The sequence below is a fragment of the Vicugna pacos genome, chromosome 30 (genome assembly GCF_048564905.1).
Source record: "Vicugna pacos chromosome 30, VicPac4, whole genome shotgun sequence".
Taxonomy (NCBI): Eukaryota; Metazoa; Chordata; class Mammalia; order Artiodactyla; family Camelidae; genus Vicugna; species Vicugna pacos.
In genome coordinates, this window is record NC_133016.1 from 22088083 (window position 1) to 22108966 (window position 20884).

General features: G+C 35.3%; 1 protein-coding gene across 6 annotated transcripts in view; it reads right to left on the bottom strand.

Annotated features, from left to right (window-relative positions):
* Positions 1-20884, bottom strand: part of PIAS2 (protein inhibitor of activated STAT 2) — a 74995-nt gene that overhangs the window by 39053 nt on the left and 15058 nt on the right. For 5 of the 6 annotated variants that reach the window (XM_072952302.1, XM_072952298.1, XM_072952297.1 and 2 more), the window contains 2 exons: positions 9180-9654; positions 2960-3044 (listed from right to left, as the gene is read on the bottom strand). In XM_072952302.1, coding sequence (XP_072808403.1) covers positions 2960-3044; positions 9180-9654 — 560 coding nt within the window. Of the gene's footprint in view, positions 1-2959; positions 3045-9179; positions 9655-16140; positions 16250-20884 lie in introns of all 6 variants that reach the window. The other variant, XM_072952299.1, reaches the window with a different exon arrangement.

The window sequence follows — 20884 nt, forward strand, 5'->3', positions numbered from 1 at the left end:
AGAAGCTATCCATTCCAGAACAAGGGCAGAGAAATTACAAGATGAGCCTGGAGCAGTATGGGCACGCTCAGAAACAGGTGGAGACCTATCAGAAGGGCACAGGAGCCAACCTGAAAGAATGGCCCATGTTCCAAGGTGGAAGTTTGAGCAACAATACAAATTACTATAGCACTGGATTATAGCCCACTGCACTCAAGGGCCCACGCAGATACAAGCAAATAATTGAATAAATAAATGGGGAGAAAGGGACAGCTCTTCCTTACAGTACCTCCAATGTGCAAAAGAATAAAAACAGAAAATCACACCACTGGAACACAAGAGTGTTGATGATGAAGTAATCACTGAAGGCAAGATCCATGAGTGAACACTAAAATGGTGGGCAAAAATTTAGAGATACAAAGAGTATGTGCCCAATCTCAAAGTATCTTCCCCAAGATATTTATTAATAATAAAGGAAAAAACAGCAACTTTACAGTGCAGAAACCTGGTGGACAGTACCTTACCCAAGTGATTGAGATTAACATCACCAAAAATAAGATGTATCACTATGATGTAGCTCCCGATATGATACACGGAGAAGTGCGTATAACTTGAGGTCTTCTTGCCAAAAATGCATAAACCCAATCTAATCATAAGGAAACAACAGACAAACCCAAATCAAGGAACATTCTACAAAACACCTGACCAGTACTCTACAAAAGTGTCAGAAGTTATGAAAGACAAGGAAAAACTAAGAAACCAGCACAGACTATAAGAGATTAAAGTGACATAACTATGAAATGTGATTTGGGATCTTGGATTGGACCCAGGAACAGAAATTAATTAGTAGAAAACCTCGTGAAATCTGAATAAGGTCTGTAGCTTAGTTAATAGCATTACACCAAAGTTAATTTTGTGATTTTGATAACTGCATTTACAATTAAGCAAAATATTAATATTAAAGGAAGCTAGCTGAAGAGATTAACTATTTTTACAACTCTTCTATAAACCTTCAAAGTAAAGTTTTTTTAGTAAGTGCTTTGTACTTAACAAATACCTAGTAAATATTCTCAAGCAAGGGATCATCAAGGAATAACAAAGATGAATAATGATATGGTTTTAGATACAATATATAATTTTTAATTTATTCTATTTGTTTGTTAGTTGGTTTATTACTGTCCCCAAGATGGAAATTACTTCCAATTTATAAAAACTTCTAGCAATGCCTTGCGCTGGTGGATGTGAACTACATCAAGTTACATTTGATAATTTCCTCCCCTAAATTTTCTACTTTTTCTGAAACTTTTATTATTTGGACTGAGTCTCTTTTGGACTAATCCTTAGTAGGTTTCTTTTTTCTTCCTTTTAATCTTATTTTTCAACACTTTGTCTTTTTCCTGTTTGTGGAAGAACCAGCCTATCTATGCACTACTTTTTAGGAGCTCAAACTTTACCAGGTCAAATTATAAAATTATTTTGAGGTTTTGTTCAGAGCCTTCTCTCCCTCTCTCCCTATATAAATTAGTGTGTGTGTATACACATACACACACACACACCCCCACCATACTGGATATACCATATATATATATATATATATATATATACACACACACACACACACACACATATTTCACTCATATATATATATATGAGTAAAACAAATGTGATTAGTGAAAGAAATCTAAAGCTGTGTCCCATACTCTTCCACATAACAGAGTATCTTCAAGATGCCAGAGATGTGAGGCCCATTAATTTGGACCCAGCATCTTGGAAGAACTGACAATGCACAGTAACATATCAAGGACTCTGAAAAGCTCAGCTTTAAGAACTTACGTAATTATAGTGAATACTGAATTTCTAAAACTTAACCACAGAATGCTTATTTTTGAAAAAATACTCAACTCTTTGTTCAACTCTTTGTTCTACTTTTAACTCCACAATCTCAGAAAATCATTTAACCTCCAGGAGGTTTGGCTTTCTTATCTAAATCTTTAAGAATGTAATTTTTAAAAGTCACATAAATAATATATTACTAACACTAAAGATGACTATTTTTTAACTGGAAAAGTATATACTACAGATTTCCTTTTCTTTCCTCTTACATTTCTTGGTTCATCTGCTCTTTATAAATGTGTCTACTTTAAGTTTATCCTATTTTTTGAAACAGCGAAGTTAAGAGTACTTTTCATAACTGTTTTCAGATTTCTGCCAATTTTTTGGTCCAAGTGACCATACAGCTCAGGATGGTCCCAGTTTATGTTCTTATCCCAGAAAAATTATTCATAATGTCCACTTTCACTCTAGAAATGCCCGTTAGGATGATAAAGTTTACGATAATCTTATCTTTGAGCTGTTATCACAAGTTCTTTATGTTGCTATATTTAGAAGAAAATTTTCATTTAAAAAAAGTTATGCCAAATGTGACAAAAAGTAATTCAAAAAGGGTTTTATTCAAAATCTAGAAGTTTTTTTTTCTAACAGAGTATTTATTAAATATGTGGCTAATCTTAGTCAAAGTATACTATGCTTGCTTGAGGAGAAATGGTCCAACTGTTACGGACTGAATCATGTCCCCCGCAGAATTCCTATGCTGAAGCCCTAACCCCCAAGGTGACTGCTGTGGAGATGGGGACTTTGAAAAGGTAATAACGATTAAAAGAGGTTGTAAGGATGAAGCCTTAACCCACTTCGCCTGATGTCCTTGGAAGAAGAGGAAGAGACACCAGGAAAGCTCAGAAACGCAGAGGGAGGGCCACAGGAGCACACACAGCAAGGTGGCGGCCTTCTGCAAGCCGAGGAGAGAGGCCTCAGAAGAAACCAAATCTGTCAACACCTTAGTCTTAAACTCTAAGCCTCCTGAAATCTGAGAAAATTAATTTCTGTTGTTTAAGCCACCCAGCGTGGGGTACTTCACTTTGGCAGCCCCAACAAACTAACACACCAACACCCTGGAGAAAGATATCCCAAACATTCCTCTTACCTGGATATGCATATCTCTCTAACTTGCTGAGGTGTCAGAGCAAAAATAAAAAACTTCTCCTGAAAGCGCTGAATACTGCTTTGAACTGGGGAGGAGAGAAAAAAGAAAGATAATATTCCAATAACAAATCCAAGGACATAAGAACATGTAGTAACCAGGCATTTCTGGTCAGAGTCTGCCAAATTCTGAAATTTTTATGGTTAAAATATGCCAAAATAAAGTACTAAGCTACATTTATCTTAGAATTATGAAGTAAAGTCACTCTAAATCAGGTCCAATTTTAAGCATTTATCATTCTTTATTCTCACACACTAATTACAGTCAAAGTATAACACAACTCTTCAAAATTACATTTCATCTTTGACTATAGTATCATCTAACGAAAAACCTAAAGAAGTCAAACTCCCCTCAGGAGAATTCTATCCACAACTCAGATTTTTTTTGTTTGTTTTGTTTTGTTTCTTTCTTTGTTGTGTTTTGTTTTCAATACTTAATTACACAGAGCATACACATAAGAGAAAATTTAAAACTGAAATGTATTTTCTTCTCAAAGAACTTTAACAGATTATACTGATGCATTACTTAATGATGTTCTAGTAGTCATTAGAACAATGAATGCTTTCAATAGAACCTTGACTGAATACGTACATACACATATTTCAATATTCAATTGTTTACACTTATCACTGAACACTGCTTTATGTGAAGATTTTAAAAATGATAATACTCCCATACACACACCAAATTTTTTCTAATTTTGTGAGATCTAAACAGAATATAGAAAACTTGAATCATCTGAATTTTTTTCTATATAGAAATAATCACCATATTAATAATCACCAGTGATGTATAATACTAAATACTTCTTTCTTTATAACAGCTGCAAAGACCATTTGGGGGAGGCAGAACACTGAGGTTCCATGCTTCTTGTAAACAGTGGCCTCGGTTCAGAATTAAGAAAGAGGAGAACGTTACCAACTGTTCCATCACTAGAAATCATTCATTTCCTTTAACTCAGTCGTCATCCTCATCCCCTGTATCCAGTAAGTCATTAAGTCCTGTTTTTAAAATTTTTCTTATCGCTGCTTCCTCTCCATTTTCATTACCACTGTCTTATTTAAAACCTATTATTACTTCGCACAAATGAAGGAGCAACCTGCCTGTTGGCCGGTCTCCTGTCAGAACACAAGTGTGGAGCTGGTCATCCTTAGCATCAATTTCATCACTACTCCTCTGATCAAAAATGCTGAGCAGTGTCTTATCTCTGAATGAACCAAGTCTAAAACTCCTTTATCTATAAGAGCCTCCATAACAGTGGTTTCACCCCTTTCCTAGCAAACATCCATTTCCAATGTCTCCCCAAGTCTTACTCTATTCACAGCAAGTTTCTTCACTGTCTGGTCTCACAATTGTGCCATTTTTATATCTACTCTTGTGACTACTTAACAGTTCTCCCCTCTCTTGACGTTTATTCTCCTATAAACTCCATCAATTCAAAGCGGGCACATTCATCCTTCAAAGTTCCCTCTAGTCTCACTTCTACTCCAAGAAGTCTGTTATCTCCCGCATTTATCAGGCCAATGCGGTATCTAAGCTTCCAGTTCCCAAGTTACAGGGATTCACCATACAGGCATAAACTGCTTGCTACTCTTCTCTCATGTGAACATTATCTCCCCAACTAGACAGCAGACTTCCTAAAGCCCATCTCGCTCTTCCGACTTCTCCACAGTTAGTTTCCATGAAGATATCCAAATTAAATACTCACCACATACTTGTTAACTGAGTTAAGAGAAATGAAACACACAGTGTCTGAATTAATCCAACTTCTTCAGAAGTGAGATTCTATTTCAATGGCTTTACATTAATATGCATATCATTTTAAACCTGTATCCAGAGGCTTAATGAGTACTTTCTAACATTCAAGAATTTAGGAATATGAAAAGATGTTGACCCTCATTAATTTTTCACCTACCAGATTAGCAAAGATCAAAAAACCAGTAATAAAATGCGGGTGACGTATAGGGAAAAAAAACCAGTAATAAAATGCGGATGACATATAGGGAAAATAATAATAACACTCAGATGCTACTGCAAGTACAAATTGGCACCATGCTTTTGAAGCAACTGCCAAATTTCCCTACAAAAGTTGAATATCAAAATATTAAATACTCATACTACTTAACCCAACAAATTCACATTTAGGCATTTATACCTCATAAACATGCATGTTAAGTATTCAGAAACACATATGCAAGAATCGTCACAGAAGCAGTGTCTGTAAGACTGCAAGAATAGTGCCTGAGACAAGGTATAACTAAAATACTTCTGAATAAACAATGAACATTGAAAACCACTGAAAATATACATCAACAGAATACTGGTTCAGTTATGGTACATGTACAAAATAACAGATCTACTATAATCTACAGATCTATAATACATTTCCAAGAAAATTCTGTTACGGTAGATGGTCATTGCGGGCTCTATGCACAGTGGATACAAGTAGAATCACACCCTTCTCCCTCCACCAGAAACGAGGCACAGTGGCTCTGCAGGTGGAGAGGCTTTTTTAATGAAGGGGAAGAGAAAGAAGATGACGTAACATGCAGAGAAACGATTACCGATAAGACTCTAGCTGAGTGGTAACTGAGGTTATGAGGGACTTTCCCTTTCTGTTCTATTTCTTATGTTTGAATTTTCAACTATTAGCAAAAATTACTTCTGTAATCTGAAAAACACTGTGAAGATATTTTAAGGAATCAAAGGCTCATAATACCCTGAAGGTATTTCCCAAAATACCAAACAGACATAGCAACATAGAGATGCTTCTAAACACGGTGAACAAAAAAGAGCCAGCCGCAGAAGAACACAGTATACAGTGTGCCATCGCAAAAGTAAGCCAATTAAACATGACTTTTCCTATACATATACGGTAAAAAAGAAATTCAAAGTCCAGAATAATGATAGGAAAAGGCAAGGAGACGGTGTCAAACATACTGGCCAAAAAAAAAAAAAAAAGATACTGGCAATGTGCCTTCTTATAAAAACTGGGTAGTGGTTTCACAGGTGTTCATTCATGGATATTCTTTATATACTTTTATATTTTTATTTTATATATATATTTTTGAGGTAGATTGAATACAGATAAACTTTTAAAATAGAAAAGATTTCATCAAAAATTATCTTAAAGAAGAAAAACAGAAAATTGAAAAGAAGATAAAAATACTACCTGTGAAAGCAAGTTAGAATAGCTATTTAAGGGACGAGCAAAGAGATTTTTGTTAGCTTGCTTTCAGATTAAGGGATTATCCACTTGCTACAGTAAAAACCTCAGCTACACAGAACCTCAGTATCACTGTGCACATTCTTGTTTTCTAGATGCCACAGTTTGTCATTTTAAATGCTAAAATATCTTTATTTAAACTATTTGAATAGAAGTAATACCAAACTGCAAAACTATATAGTAATGTATCTTCTTAAATAAAAGCTTCTCCTGGTGGTTGTTTGGGGGTTTTATTTAGCATCAGTGCATGTGTCTTGCTGAACAGTGATTCCCTCAGCACTGAAGGGCTGTAGGTTTCATTATTACTGAGAGGTCTAGGGATGACATTTTTTGACTTTGTTTCTGTTTTTTCCTACCAGGGCTCTTCCAGTCTCTCCCGTGTTGTTACTTAATTCCTGCTCAACAGTATGTTGATGGCTTAGAAATAAAAGTCATCTAAGAACTGTATATAAAATCAAGAATACACAGACTGGCCCACAAATGTCAAGAATATGTTGAAATAAGGATTTGGTATCTCCTTCAATTCCTGAGGATTTCTAATTCTCACTTCCCATAAGTAAATAGGTTTCTCCATAACAGTGTTCCAAATAAATGAATTTATCCAGAATTTTTATTTTTCCAAGTATTTTCGACATATATAACCAAATTATTAAAAATGAAGGCAAATTCTGAATGTCATTATATTGCTTTAGATATTATGACACTAAACATTTTCAGCTAAAGGTCATTACTAGAAAGGATTAAATTTTTCTACTTTTATTTGACTGACTGTAAGGTATTACGCTGATTTTTTAACTTTCTACTTTACAAAGTCTGAAACTGCCTTTCTTAGATCAGTGTTATCAATCTGACATAATAAGACTACGTACACTCAGAAAATTCTTTTTCTTTTTAGGGAAGGCAGGATGAGGAAATGCTTAAACCTTGCTTTGAAACAAGAATCAGTTTTTAAAGTTTATAAAAATAATGACAGGTGGGACTCCTGAAATTACATGAATCAACAATTTTTTAGCTCAGGAGCAAAAAGCTATTTTATAAGGCCTGAAGTTACACGTATTTCTTACATTCTAATTTAAACTGTGAGCAAAAGGCAGGTTTTTCTTAGCCACTCTTCAACACAAAATGCCTCCGGCGTTACTTTATCTAAATCAAATGAGATACAAATGTTTTATTTCAGTAAACTTCTAAAAAGCTTACTACTTTTCCTTTTAACCTTATTGAGTGAGGATAATGAAAGAGAAACTCTATGAAGAACACAGAAAAGTAAGCAAATTCCTACTTCTGTTTCTGAACAAAGGAAAGTATGGAAAGAAAAGCACAAAGACTCTTCAGAGCTCACTGCTTGGCGCACCACCGATGCTAAGGAGCAGAGAAGACGTGTTGCTGCGTCTTTTCTCATCTCCAGGCATCTTCCTTCCAGGCCACCAGCCATGGCTCTGAAACACCTTCCACTGTGACCTTCTCTGTTCCGCCTTAGCCACTTTCCTGAGGGGTCCCATGAGGTAGGGTCATTTAAGCGTATTACTGGTCTCAATCTTTCTCACAACACATACAAAGAAATAAATTGGCCATAGTTTCTGAGAAAGAAACAAGTGAATGAGCCATGATGCTGTACATTGGTATAAACCAAAAAGCATGAAAAAGGGAGAAATAAAAAAATTATGGAAACATTTTAACCAGATAAATGAAACCATTAAAAAAAAGGTTAAAAATTAAAGTAAAATCATAAAAGAAAAACAGCTGGGCAATAAATGTTTAAAAGGTTTGTTCCTGTTATTTATTTAAAAAATGAAAAATCTAAACAAGATACAAACTTCCATCTATCCAAAGTGCAAAGATTAATAAAGACAGGAAGTAAAAGTGCCATGAGAGACATTCTTTCACTTTGTGAAATTCGAATTGGCACAGCTATTCTGGAAACTAATTTAGCAATATGTTATCAAGAGTCCTTACTCTTTGATGCAATAATTCCACTCACAGGACTTTGTACAAATAATAAAATGTGAACCAACACAGAATCCTTATTTCAGAATGAATGTCATGAATGGATAAATGATTAGTCTACCTGCATGGCTCAGTTTTGCTAAACAAAAACAATTAAAGCAAGTAGGGAGGGCCTGGGAAAGGCACGGCCTCCTTGGTCTGCACCGCCAGGCCATACTGACCCCATTAACCAGCCCTGTCCCTCAAAACTTCCTTCTGGCTCAACCAAGATGTACAAGTACAATTCTATACAAAATGAAAAAAGCACATTAGAGTTTTCAAATGACCTGAAACAAAAAGGCTTTTTCCTAAAATGGAAAGGAAAATAATCTCCCAAACTAACTATGAAGTACTATTTCCCCAACAGTTTATTTTATGAATAAATTCGAATACCTCTGTAAATAATTTCACTAGGCAGTAAGAAATTATGGCATTACAACACAGAAGTCATCAACCTCGGCAAAAATTCCTTCAAGTCACACGTAACACATGTTAATAACATTTAATATTACGATAAAATGTATTAAATTTTCTAAGCAGCCAATGGCTATTAAACAAAAAGCTAAAAACCTGTATCAAACTCTGCCATTTTAGAAAAAAATTAAGTATAAAAGGTTTATCTCTTAAGAAAATTGTTTAAAAAGTGAGGTTAAACAGAAACTAACTCTCTTTGTAAAAATATCAAAAGGTGGAATCACAGGCAATAAATAAGATTGCTGTCTATTCTTAGACACACAACCTGAGTTCTAAGTTGCAAGAAGAAAGCTTGATCGACAAATTAACAGTTTTATATGAGATTTTTGTCGCGGCTGCCAATATTTTTATCTCTACATTTAAACATTTGGCATTTTAATGCCTCACTTTTACAATATTAACAGCAAATCATTCAACAGTTGAAGGCCTCTTGCTTTATCTGCTCTTGTCTGGAAGAAACCTGATTTCTCTCCCACTTACCTAAACTCGTGGGCTTGATGAGGACATCAAGGACATCATAAAAGGGCAAGTTTTTTAACTGCACATCAGGATGGACAGGAGGGATTGGGGGAGACGGCTGCTGCATCTCAAACGTGGGTTTAGTGTCTTGAAGCAGCACAGAACCAACAGGAGAGGATGGCGAGTGAGGTGTAACTGAAGTGGAAGGCAACGAGTGGATCCCAGCCACGGCCAAGTCAGGCTCTACAGGTGAGGAGCTACCATCCAAACTGAAAACCGATGATTTGATTGTGGATAAATCAGAAAGGCCTTCAAGAGTCCGAGGGTATCGGCGTCTGTACAGTTCTCGGATTTTAATCTGAACCGCAGGGCTGCAGCCGCTCTTCAATAAATGCAACGCCCTCATCAGGAGGTCATGCTTGCGTCCACTTTTATTCCGTCCGGCAAAGCCTAGTAACACTTGTAGTTCAGAAACCCTAAAACTAGAAACCATATTCTAAAAGGAAAGGAAAAAAAAAGGCTATAAACCAACAGTCAGCCCCAAGCATAGAAAACCCTATTTAAAATATACTGTAAAATCGGATTTTTCCAGCATTCTATCAATTGGCATGTGCTAATAAACAGCATTTTCACATCTCACTTAGAACTGTTACTGTTTACACAGGCACCAGCCCTCCACCCAACTGCATTCATGCTACAGTGTTAATTACATTTTGTTGTACTAAATTTTCGTGATCTATGACCTGTTGGTTTCTATTAACCACCTCATTATCTGATTATGCTCAAATGTAAAGCCGTATTTGCTATATGACTATGAAATCTATAACCAGTGAAAATGTGCCTTTTCAAAAAACCAAGCCTTACCAATACACAACGTAATATTTGTTATTATGGTATTATCACTAATTAACCAAACAAAAATTAGATTTTTGCAACCCTGTATCTACAACTTCTGATGCTAAGCAGGAAACTGACAAAATTAAGACAGAACTGTAATCCAAAATCCAATGCTTTTTTTCACCCCAACTCAAATACGAAAGAACGGACAACATAAGAAAATAATATTTTTAAATATCAAAGGTAAAAAAATCACATACATCTTATTTAGCAGTTGAACTTCTGAAAAGGACTGGCATTCCCAGCTAATTAGCCGAAGTGAAAATACACCTCTGAAGAGCAAGGATACGAGTGGAAATAAATCTTGAAGGGCAAGAGTCCCTCCTTGCCACTCTGCTGACTTGTTGGCGGGTATAAAAGGAAGATTCTAAGTAGCTCCCACATCTCACCTTCTATTTATTCAACAGAACCTAATGAATTCTTGTAACCACTTTGTGGTCTCGTAAATCCACCTACTTAAGTAATTTTCAGTCAATTCTGAGCTCAGAGGTAATCCACACTGGAGTCAGACTTACCTGTGTCACACATCTGGCCAGAAAGAGGAGTAAGACCTGGGGCGGACCAACAGCCCTTCCAGACACCGACCCTAGGGAAACCCTCCCCAGGCCTCCTCAGTGCTGCACACTCTACAGCTGCCTTGGATCCCCTCTCAACCAGGGGTTCCCTCTCAACCCGGAGGGCTGAGGCGATACCTACAGCTGGCACTGATTCATAGTCTGAAGCTTGTTTAATTTCAGTAGCGTAAGTAACATTACATCACGGAGAACACCACCACCACCACCACCAGCAGCAGCAGCGGTCATACAGACATAAGACATCTGATTCTTTCTAAAGAAACCAAGCTAACTCAGAATTCATTATATTGCTTCCCTCCCTACATTTATTTTCATGTATTCTCACTTTTAGGGAATTTGTTTTATAGAAATGACAAAACAGAGCAAAAGGTCACCCTAAGCTTGACTCTCTTTTTTCAAAATAATATTTTATTGACGTATAGTCAGTTTACAAGGTTGTGTCAGTTTCTGGTGCACAGCACAATGCTTCAGTCGTGTAGGAACATACATACATTTGTTTTCATATTCTTTTTCACCATAAGAAGCTTGACTCCCAAGAACGAATTTCTGGAAGGTCTGATATTACTTATTTCCAATGGTAACTTTAATAGCAAAGAATGCTAATGCAATTGGTCTAATAGCTATTATAAACATACAAATGGAAGAAACAAAGAAAGGCTTAGAACAATGAATCACAGGATTCTGAAAGCAAAACAGAAATCCCCTGGTTTGGGGAGGGGGCAAAGGAAACAAGAGAGGACAGAACAGTCTTTGCTCTGCAAAACGCTGCCAAGACAAAGTACTGCCGGGCACTCGCTCAAAGATGACGGCTGTGAGAGTCAATGCGCTCTGTGGAAAACTTCACACCAGCAATCAGTAGTTGAAGATCAAGTCCTGCCATCAAGACTGAGGACCTCAGCAAAGTCATGTCATCGCTCTGGTCATCAGTTTCTATTTTAAAACAACAACAACAAAACTCTCCTTTATTTAGCGTTTACTATTAAGATATTCTCTAAGGACTTTACGAAGTCAAATTCTATGAATATGTTTTTCTTGGCAAATCTTGCTGGATCCCACTTCTTAAAGTGCTGCTTATCTTTTTTTTTTTTTTAACCTCTGTCTTCAACCAAGTTTCAGCAGTCACCAGGAAGGTGAGCCTGCTATGAATACTACCAAGAATGAATTTCAGCTAATGTTTTCCACCAACCTCTGATGTCTACATTTTTCGTACATTTTTTTTCACGTGGATTTTACCCAGTCTACCCTGCTTCCTCCCAAAGTCTGCCCTCTATACTTCAGTCACAATTGCTACGTGCTCTACAAAGAGGAATTTCTCAATAAATGTCTGCAGACCCACTTTAAGGAAATTCATGAGCTACAGAAAACTATGTTGGCATGATTGATTTTTAAAAAGATACATAATCTGATTTCTAAAGAAAAGCTAATACAAATTAAGACTAGGACTTTAAATCAACCTTCTTCTTTATCAGATTTGAGTAACACAAAACTATAAAAACATTTTAAAGCTGGGACTTTATAAAATTGAAACTTTACACACAGGCGTGAAGGCAAGTTGAAGGTGCTAAGAAAACTGGCAAAAACAGCACAGACTTTGGGGAAGCTCTAGTAGGCTGGAAGTCGTGGTAAATATCAATACAGCCCTGTAGGTTCTCCATCCGCTAGGATGTGTAACACAGGGAAGGGAGAGGAGCTGCTAAAACTGACAAGTCATGCTACTAACATCGCCTACCCTAGCTACAATATGAAAACCACCTACATCTTCATTTACAAGTAGCAATAAATTTTAAAAAACCACTAGATAATCAATACATCAGAGTGTGATCAAGCTGATGCCCTAAGAGAAACTATATGGCAAAGTAGAAAGTCACTCCAATTCCAGAAGTTACATGAGGACCCAGCTGGTGGCCCTGTATTCCTGTGAAATCATATATTCCCTTATAATGAAATTCTTTTTTACTTGAGAGACTTAACGTGGATCTCTTCCTTACAACACATTGATTAAAATAACTACACAGCCAAAAGCATCAAAACTGAAAGTCAACTTTAAATTAAAAAAAAAAACAATAAAGAGAATACTACATTTTTTAGAAACCTATAAAACAAGCCAAAGCTTGGGAGACTCCATCTCCCTAAATGCTTCTACTATTACACAAGATTTAAAATAAATTAGGTAGTCAGTTCAAGAAACAAAAAAGTAACAAACACACACCCTCAAAGAGTGAAGAATTAAAGGATAAAAACAAGAAAACATGAATTAGAAAGCAAAGTGCAGAAAGTCTGTAAAGTCAGGCCAAAAAGGAGGGAAGAAAATAAACAGTCTAGAGAACAAGAAAAGGAACATAAAGATCACAAATACTAAGCAAATTTCTTTAAACAAAGAGAAAAACACATGCAACTATATTCTAATAACTTACAGGCAAATGTTATTTCCTAGAAAAATGTAAATTACTCAGTCTGATTCAAGAGGTATATTATCTTTGTCCCCTTCCACTTCCAAAAGTATTTGCCTAAACAGGACAGCTTAATGGATAAATTCTACTAAGTTTTCAAGGAAAAGATGGAATTCTGTTCCTTAAACTTCTCAAGAGAGTAAGACTCAGAAAATCAAATACATGATAGAAAACAAACATGGAAAAAGCTGTTGAACACAAACACAAACTTTTTAATATGCAAATTACTGTTTTTCAAACTTCACCAGGGGAGTCCACTCATCCAACCAAAATTTTAGGCAAAAGCCTGGTGAAACAGGGAGCCTAGTATGCCACTTACTCTGTCATTTCCCAAGATGGATGATAGTGAATCTTTTTGTAGCACGTCTATGTTTCCTACCAGTACAGACACAAAAGCCCCTTAAGTGCCCAAATATAGTTTAACCTACGAAAATACTGGTTTAACATAAATTTAGTAAATTACTTGGCTAAGATGATTTCTGTCCTTATAGTCACATACTGAAATATTTATGGATAAAACTATAAAATACATGGGATTTCCTTTAAAATCACTTGGGGGAGAGTAGGTGGGGACATACACAAAAAAAGACCAGAGCTGATAATTGCTGAAGCTGTGTACTGGGTACATGGGGAATTCTCTACCTTTGTAAGTAAGAATGTTTCCATTAAAAAAAGTTTGTCTGAATAGGGGAAGCTGGTTGCGGGAGAGATGGCATTGTACTATCATCCCACATTTTGTATTAACATGAAAGTATTCTAGATTTAACCAAACAAAAAATTTTACTTGTTTGGAGACGGGGGAAAAAACTGTGGTCTAAACACCATTTCCCACAAAAGGAAATGGCTTCAGGAAATGGCTAATTGCAAGTTGGATAAAAAATGCACAAGATGAGCCTAGAACATCTTATCTAGAAAGCAAAGTCATCATCAAAGACCACTGGAATCTTGTCAGGACACAGAAAACAACCCAGGAGCCCAAGACGAGACAATCTGAGCAGCAAAAAGAACAGTAACTGCATCAGATTCCAACATATCAAATATATTTTTTAAAAAAATCATTGGTACAAAATGATACTAGAAAACAACTCACTGATTTCCTTTAAAAAATACTGGAAAACCAACTCATGAGTATTCTGAAAACTGATAAAAAGGGAAAATGATACAAAAAGATTTACTGGTTAAAAAAAGCCATATTATTATCTGGATAAATGCTAGAAAGGTACTTGATAAAATCCACTCCTGATAAAACGTCTCAATAAAAGGTTCTTTTATGTCCTGTGAGGTTTTTTAATATAGCTCTTGCAAATTTTTAAAATTTATGCCTTTGCATTTTATAAAAAGGTATCAAAAAGATAATACGGGAATACTAAGAACTCTACACACATGAATTAGGCAACTTAGGTGAAATGGACCAATTCCTCAAAAAACACAAACTACCAAAACTTACCCAATATGAAATAATTTGAATATCCTCTAACTACTCAGGAAACTTAATTCTTAATTTTGAAACTCCTCCCTAAAAAAAATCACCAAGCCCATATCATTTCACTGGAGAATTCAACTCACCATTTAAAAAAGAATTAGCACAATTCTACATAATTTCTTCCAGAAAATAGAATGTGAGAGAAGACTTCCAAATTCATTTTATGAAGCTAGTACTATTCTGATACCAAAACTCATGATAAAGAATTCTCAGAAAAACAGGAATAGAGAAGAACCTCTTCAACTTGACAGAGAGCATCCACAAAAATCTAGGACCAAGATCTTAATGGTGAAAGACCGAATGCTTCCCCCTGAGACTGGGAATAAAGCAACGATGTGCTAGAAATTCTAGCCAGTGGAATAAGACAAGAAAAAGAAAAGACATACAGGCTGAAAAGAAAAAAAAAACTGCCTATATTTGCAGATCCTGAGCAATCTGCAAAACAACTACCAGAACTGAGTTCAGCAAGGTCACAGGACCAACACACAAATACCAATCACACCTCTGTATCTAACAAAGAACATGAGGAAATAAGTTTAAAAAACAATGCCATTCATAATCACTCCAAAGAAAATGAAAATACTTATGTTTAAAAGTATAACAAAACACAAGACTTGTATTCTGGAAACTATAAAATGCTAATGAAATAAGTCTAAAAAGATCTAAATTAATGGATTCTTCATGGACTGGAAGACTCAGCAAAATAATAACATGACTTTTCCCTACAATAATATACAGATTTAACACAATTCCTAACCAAATCTCACCAAGACTTTTCAGATGTAGATGAGATTATTCTAAAATGTATATGGAAAGGTAAAGGAACTAGAAGATCCAAAACAATTTTGAAAAAAGGAAAGAGAGAGGAATCAGTCTATCCCATTTCACAACTTAGCTCAGTAATCAAGACTGTAGCATTAACAAAGGGACAGACACAGAGGTCAGTGGAACAGAATAGAGAACCCAGAAACAGACCTTCACAAATACGCCCAGTTTTTGACAAAGGTGCAAAAGTAACTCAATGGAGGAAAGACAGCCTTTCAACAAATGGTGCTGGAGCAATTGCATATCCACAGATCAAAAAAACGAACTTCCACCTAAGTCTAACATTTTATACAAAAATAACTCAAAATGTATCACATGCTTAAATGCTAGAATAAAACTTTGAGGAAAAAAACACAGAAGACAATCTTCAAGATCTAGCGCTAGGCAAAGAGTTTTTAGACTTGACACTCAGAACAAGATCCACAAACGAAAAAATCATACACTGAAACTCACCAAAATTAAAAACTCTTAATAAGACCATGTTTAAAAGGATGAGAAGAAAATCAAGAGGCCTGCAGAAAATATCTGTCTACCACATATCCAGCAAAGGGCTAGTATCTAGAATACATCTAGAACTCTCAAAACTCAATAGGAAAAAAAAATTCAATTAGGAAAAGGACAAAAGACATGAAGAGACATTTCATCAACGGGAATATATGGATAAAAAATAAGCACATGAAAGTGTGTTCAGTATCATTACCCATTAGGAGAATGTACATTAAAACCTCACTAAGGTATCACTAGATACATACCAGAATGGCTAAAATGAAAAACAGTGATAACACCAAATGCTGGCGAGGATGCAGAGAAACTGGATCACTCCATACATTGCTGGTAGGGATGTAAAATGGTACAGCCACTCTGGAAAACAGTTTGGCAAGTTCTTAAAAAAACTATACATACAATAATCATACAACTCAGCAATTGCTCTCCTGGGCATCTATCCCAGAGAAATGAAAATTTAACGTTCAAAAAAACAACAACAAAAAAACTATGCACAAATCTTCATAGCACTTTTATTCAAATAGCCAAAAACTGTAAACAATCCAGATGTCTTTCAAAAGGTAAATGGTTAAACAAATAGATACCATGGAAAACTACTTGACAATAAAAAGGGATTAACTATTCATATATGTAACAACATGGGTGTATTTCCAGAGAATTATGGTGAGTGAAAAAAACCAAACCCAGAAGGTGACAAAGTATATGAGTTCATTTATATAACATTCTTGAAAGACAAAATTATAGAAATGAAAAATAAGTGGGTTCCAGAGATTAAGGAGATGGGAAAGAAATGGGTGTGTCTATAAAAATGGTAAGATGAGGTATCCTTATGTGATGGAAATGGTCTGTATCTTGTGTCATTATCAATATCCTGGTTGTGATCCTACATTACAGTTTTGTAAGACATTAGTATTGAGGGAAACTAGGTAAAGATTATATGGATGTTTCTGATATCTCTGTATTATTTCTTACAACTGTGAATGAATTGAGTTATCCTAATAAAAAAGTTTAATTTAAAATTACAAAGACCAAGACTATCACAGCAGGTTAATTCTTTTAATTCAATAGCATGACATTCACAAGAGATAAAACTAAAACAAAAGAATACAAAAATGTAGAGGGAGAGGGAATTTTAAAAAGCAGGCAAAGTTAGCTGACCAATGGAAAAATAACAGGCATATTAATATTAAACAGTAGTGTGTAATACAAAAAGCATTACTAGACATAAGGAGTCACCACACAGAGTAAAAATTCCAATTCAACAGCAATATATAATAAACTCAAATTTCATGTACTAGCAACAATTTTTAAATAATTATAAAAATTGTAGAGAAGCTACAAAGAAAACTGAGAAAAAAACTCTAGTAAAAGATTAACATACATCTGCTCTCTAGACAAAATAAAGATAAAAGATCTGAACAGCAGAATTAACAAGCTTAACTACTGGACATATATAAAACTTTGCACCAACAACTGAAAAATAAACATTCTCTTCAAATAGGTAAAAAATGACCACACACAGTGTCAACAGATTTCAAAGGATTGTACCATACCGATCATCGTGCCCAACCACAACACAGTTACAGGTCAGTAACCAAATTAACTAAAGGAACTCCCGTATGTTTTGAAATAAAACTTTTAAATAACTCATAAATTGAAGAATTCACCCCTATGTGATGCAGGGAAGGCAAATACATAGAGTTAGTGATCTTGAATGCCTGTCAAAATACTGAAAATTCATAAGCAAGGTGTTCAACTTAAGAAATCAGAAAAACAATAGAAATAAACCCAAAGGAAGTATAAAGGAAAGAAATAAAAAGCAGAAATTAATTAAATGGGGAAAAGGGGCGGGGAATACACTGAAGAGCACTAAAAAAAAACTTAGTTCTTTGAAAAGTTTTGAAAAAGTGGGACTTTTAGCTTTTAAAACTCATCAAGAAAAAGGCATCTTGAAAAAGATAAAAAAGACATTAACTACAGGTATTACAAAATAAGACATTAACAACTTAATTCAAGAACATGGATGAAATGGACAGCTGTCTATAAAAGTATAACCTAACAAAATTGATTTGAAAATTGAAAATATGAGCAATCCTATAACCAAAGCAATGGAATCAGTGATTATGAAGTGACTCACAAAGAAAATAACAGTAACAATTCTACAAGGGAATTCTACCACTCAAGAAACAGATCTTTCTAACCTTAAATAAACTCCTTCAGAAGAAAGAGGAAAAGTATATATTTTTTAAATTATAGATCAATATTATTCATTATTAGAGGCAAAAGTCCTATTTTAACTTGATTCAAACTGAGTCAAGTAATGAAAAAAAGGGTCAGACCAGGGTTGACTTTATACTTGGGAACACAAGGTTGATTTAAGTATTAGAAAATCAGTCAATGTATTTCACTGTGTTAACTAACAGGTTACAGAAGAAAAACATGTGATCCTCTCAAAAGACGCAGAAAAAGCTTTTAATAAAAATCAACATCCACTATTTTTTTTAAGTTAGCAAACTAGTAATAGAAAAGCACATCCTTAACCTGAAAAGGTTATCTACAATAAACCTACAGCAAGCATCATACTTAACTGTGAAACTCTGAAAGCATTCCCTTTAAAATCAGGAACAAGATCAGGATGCCCCCATCACCGCTTGTATTCAACATTGTACTGGAGATCCTAGCCAGCACATTAAGACAAGAAAAAGAAAGAAAGAAAACAAAGCATAAGAATTGGAAAGGAGGAAACAAAGAGGTCATTATTCACAGATAGTTCTGTCTACACAGAAAATCCAAAAGAACTCTACAGACAATTTATCACAATTAGAAGGACAGCAAGATTGTTACACAAAGTCAAATTGTACTTTTATATATGAGCAAGGTAGAAAATATAATTTCAAAAGATACTTTTTTGACACAAAAATAAGGTACCTAGAAGTAAGCCTAACAAAATATTTACAATAGTTTAGCTGAAGAAAATTATAAAACTTTACTGAAAGACATTGCAAAAGACCTAAATAAATGGATATTATGTTTATAATTAAGAAATTTAACAACAAAATGTTAGTAGTCTTCAACCTGTTTACAAATTCAATTTCCCATCAAAGTTCCAACAGGTCGTGTGTCTGTGTGTATCTACATAATTTTTTTAAATGGTTCTAGAATTATACAGAGGAGAAAATCGCCATGATGAAGGCAGGAGGACTCGGCCCACTTCTGTGTCCTTCAATGACTGACTGGATCATTTCAGACCAATCCTCCCTATGAAAACTTTAAAAACTGTGCATAATATACAAAACATCTATTTGAAAGTATGAAGCACTGCACGGCAGCAAGAACCTGGGAGGCCAAGACTACGGAAAGAAGCCTAGAAAATAGAGTCCAATATTTAATGTCTCTTTTCCCCTGGAGATATTTGCAAAATATAACCTGTAAGAGCCGGTATCTGGGATATATAATAAATACAAATCAGTGTAAAAACGACAGACGGCCCAATATAAAAATGGGCAAAAGATTCAGCAAGGCATCTCACACAAGATATGCAAATGGCCAATAACTATATTAAAAGGGGCTTAACATCATTACTCATTAGGGGAATGCAAATTAAAACCACTAAACATCCACCAAAATTGTAGAATTAAAAGGGCAGATGAGAAAGGATGTGGAGGAACTGGAACTCTTATTATTGTGCAAGTGTAAGGGAATGAACAAACTACAACTACATACAATGAAATGGATGAATCTCTTAAACAAAATTGAGAGGAAAAAAAGTCAGACACAAAAACATACACATACTATACAGTTCCATTTATACAAGTTTCAAAAAATAGGCAAAACTACTGTAAGATGTTAGTCTGGCCAGTAAGCGTCCTTAAGAAGGAGGAGTTAGTCACTGGGAGAGGACGCAAGGGAAGTCTTGAGAGTGCTCGTAATGTTCTATTTCTTGACCTGCATATAGTTATTTTGACAAATTTCATCCAGCCGTACTCTCAAGATCTATATGCTTTCTATTATGAATACCCTATAGCAATAGAAGTTTGCTTTTATGGAAGTTGTTACAAAGTTATAGTAATTAAAATAATGTGATGGTGCTGTTAGACTAAGAGACTAGAGTTCAAAAAGCATAGATAGATCCAATTGTAGAACTATAACAAATCAGTAAGAAATAAAACAGCAACGAAAAATCAGTACAAACACGGGCAAAAGACATGAATAGAATCTCAGAAGAGGGAAGAACATGTTAATAGTATAGTAAAAGATGCTCAAATTCATTAGCAAAAGGAAAAAATGAAAAACTAAAAGGTGATATTTTATACTCACTGGCGAAAACTTCTGAAGTCTGATAAAAGTAAGTATTAGCAAGAAAGCTAAGCAATGAAAACCACTGCTTGCGGGAGAAGGCAAACACTGATACAATCCTCTTTGGAAAACCACCTAGCATTATCCAGTATTGCTGAAGATGCACATATCCTTAAGTTCCAGTAATGCTACACCTAGAATTCCTAAAGTGAAACACACTGTATTAAACAGTCGCATTAAATGAGATTAATAAAGATTACAAACAGCATCATATCAATGCAAGTTAACTATGTTCACAAAGTAAGTTACTTTTTTCCTTTTTTTGCATTTTCAGAACTTTTTGGATTTCAAAAGTATAAATAAGGAGGGAGGAAAGATGGCGGAGTAGAAGGACGCTTGTAAGTCACCCTCTCCCACAAATACACCAAGACCCACATCTACAGACCCACTCGGCCAACCAGAGCACCTGCGGAACTCCAACAGATCATCGCCCTCTTCAAAAGATAAAGACACCAAAAATCTGGTAGGAGAAAAGGAAAAAAGAAAGAACAAAAGGCAAAGCAGCGCGGGACGGGTCCCGCAGGGAGGGAGCGGCAAAGGAGGACTGGCGCTCGCTCGCTGGGTCTCCCCTCTCCAAATGAGAGGCCAGCGGGACGGAGGGGGAGCCTCCAAGGCTCGGATCTGTACAGAGCAGCC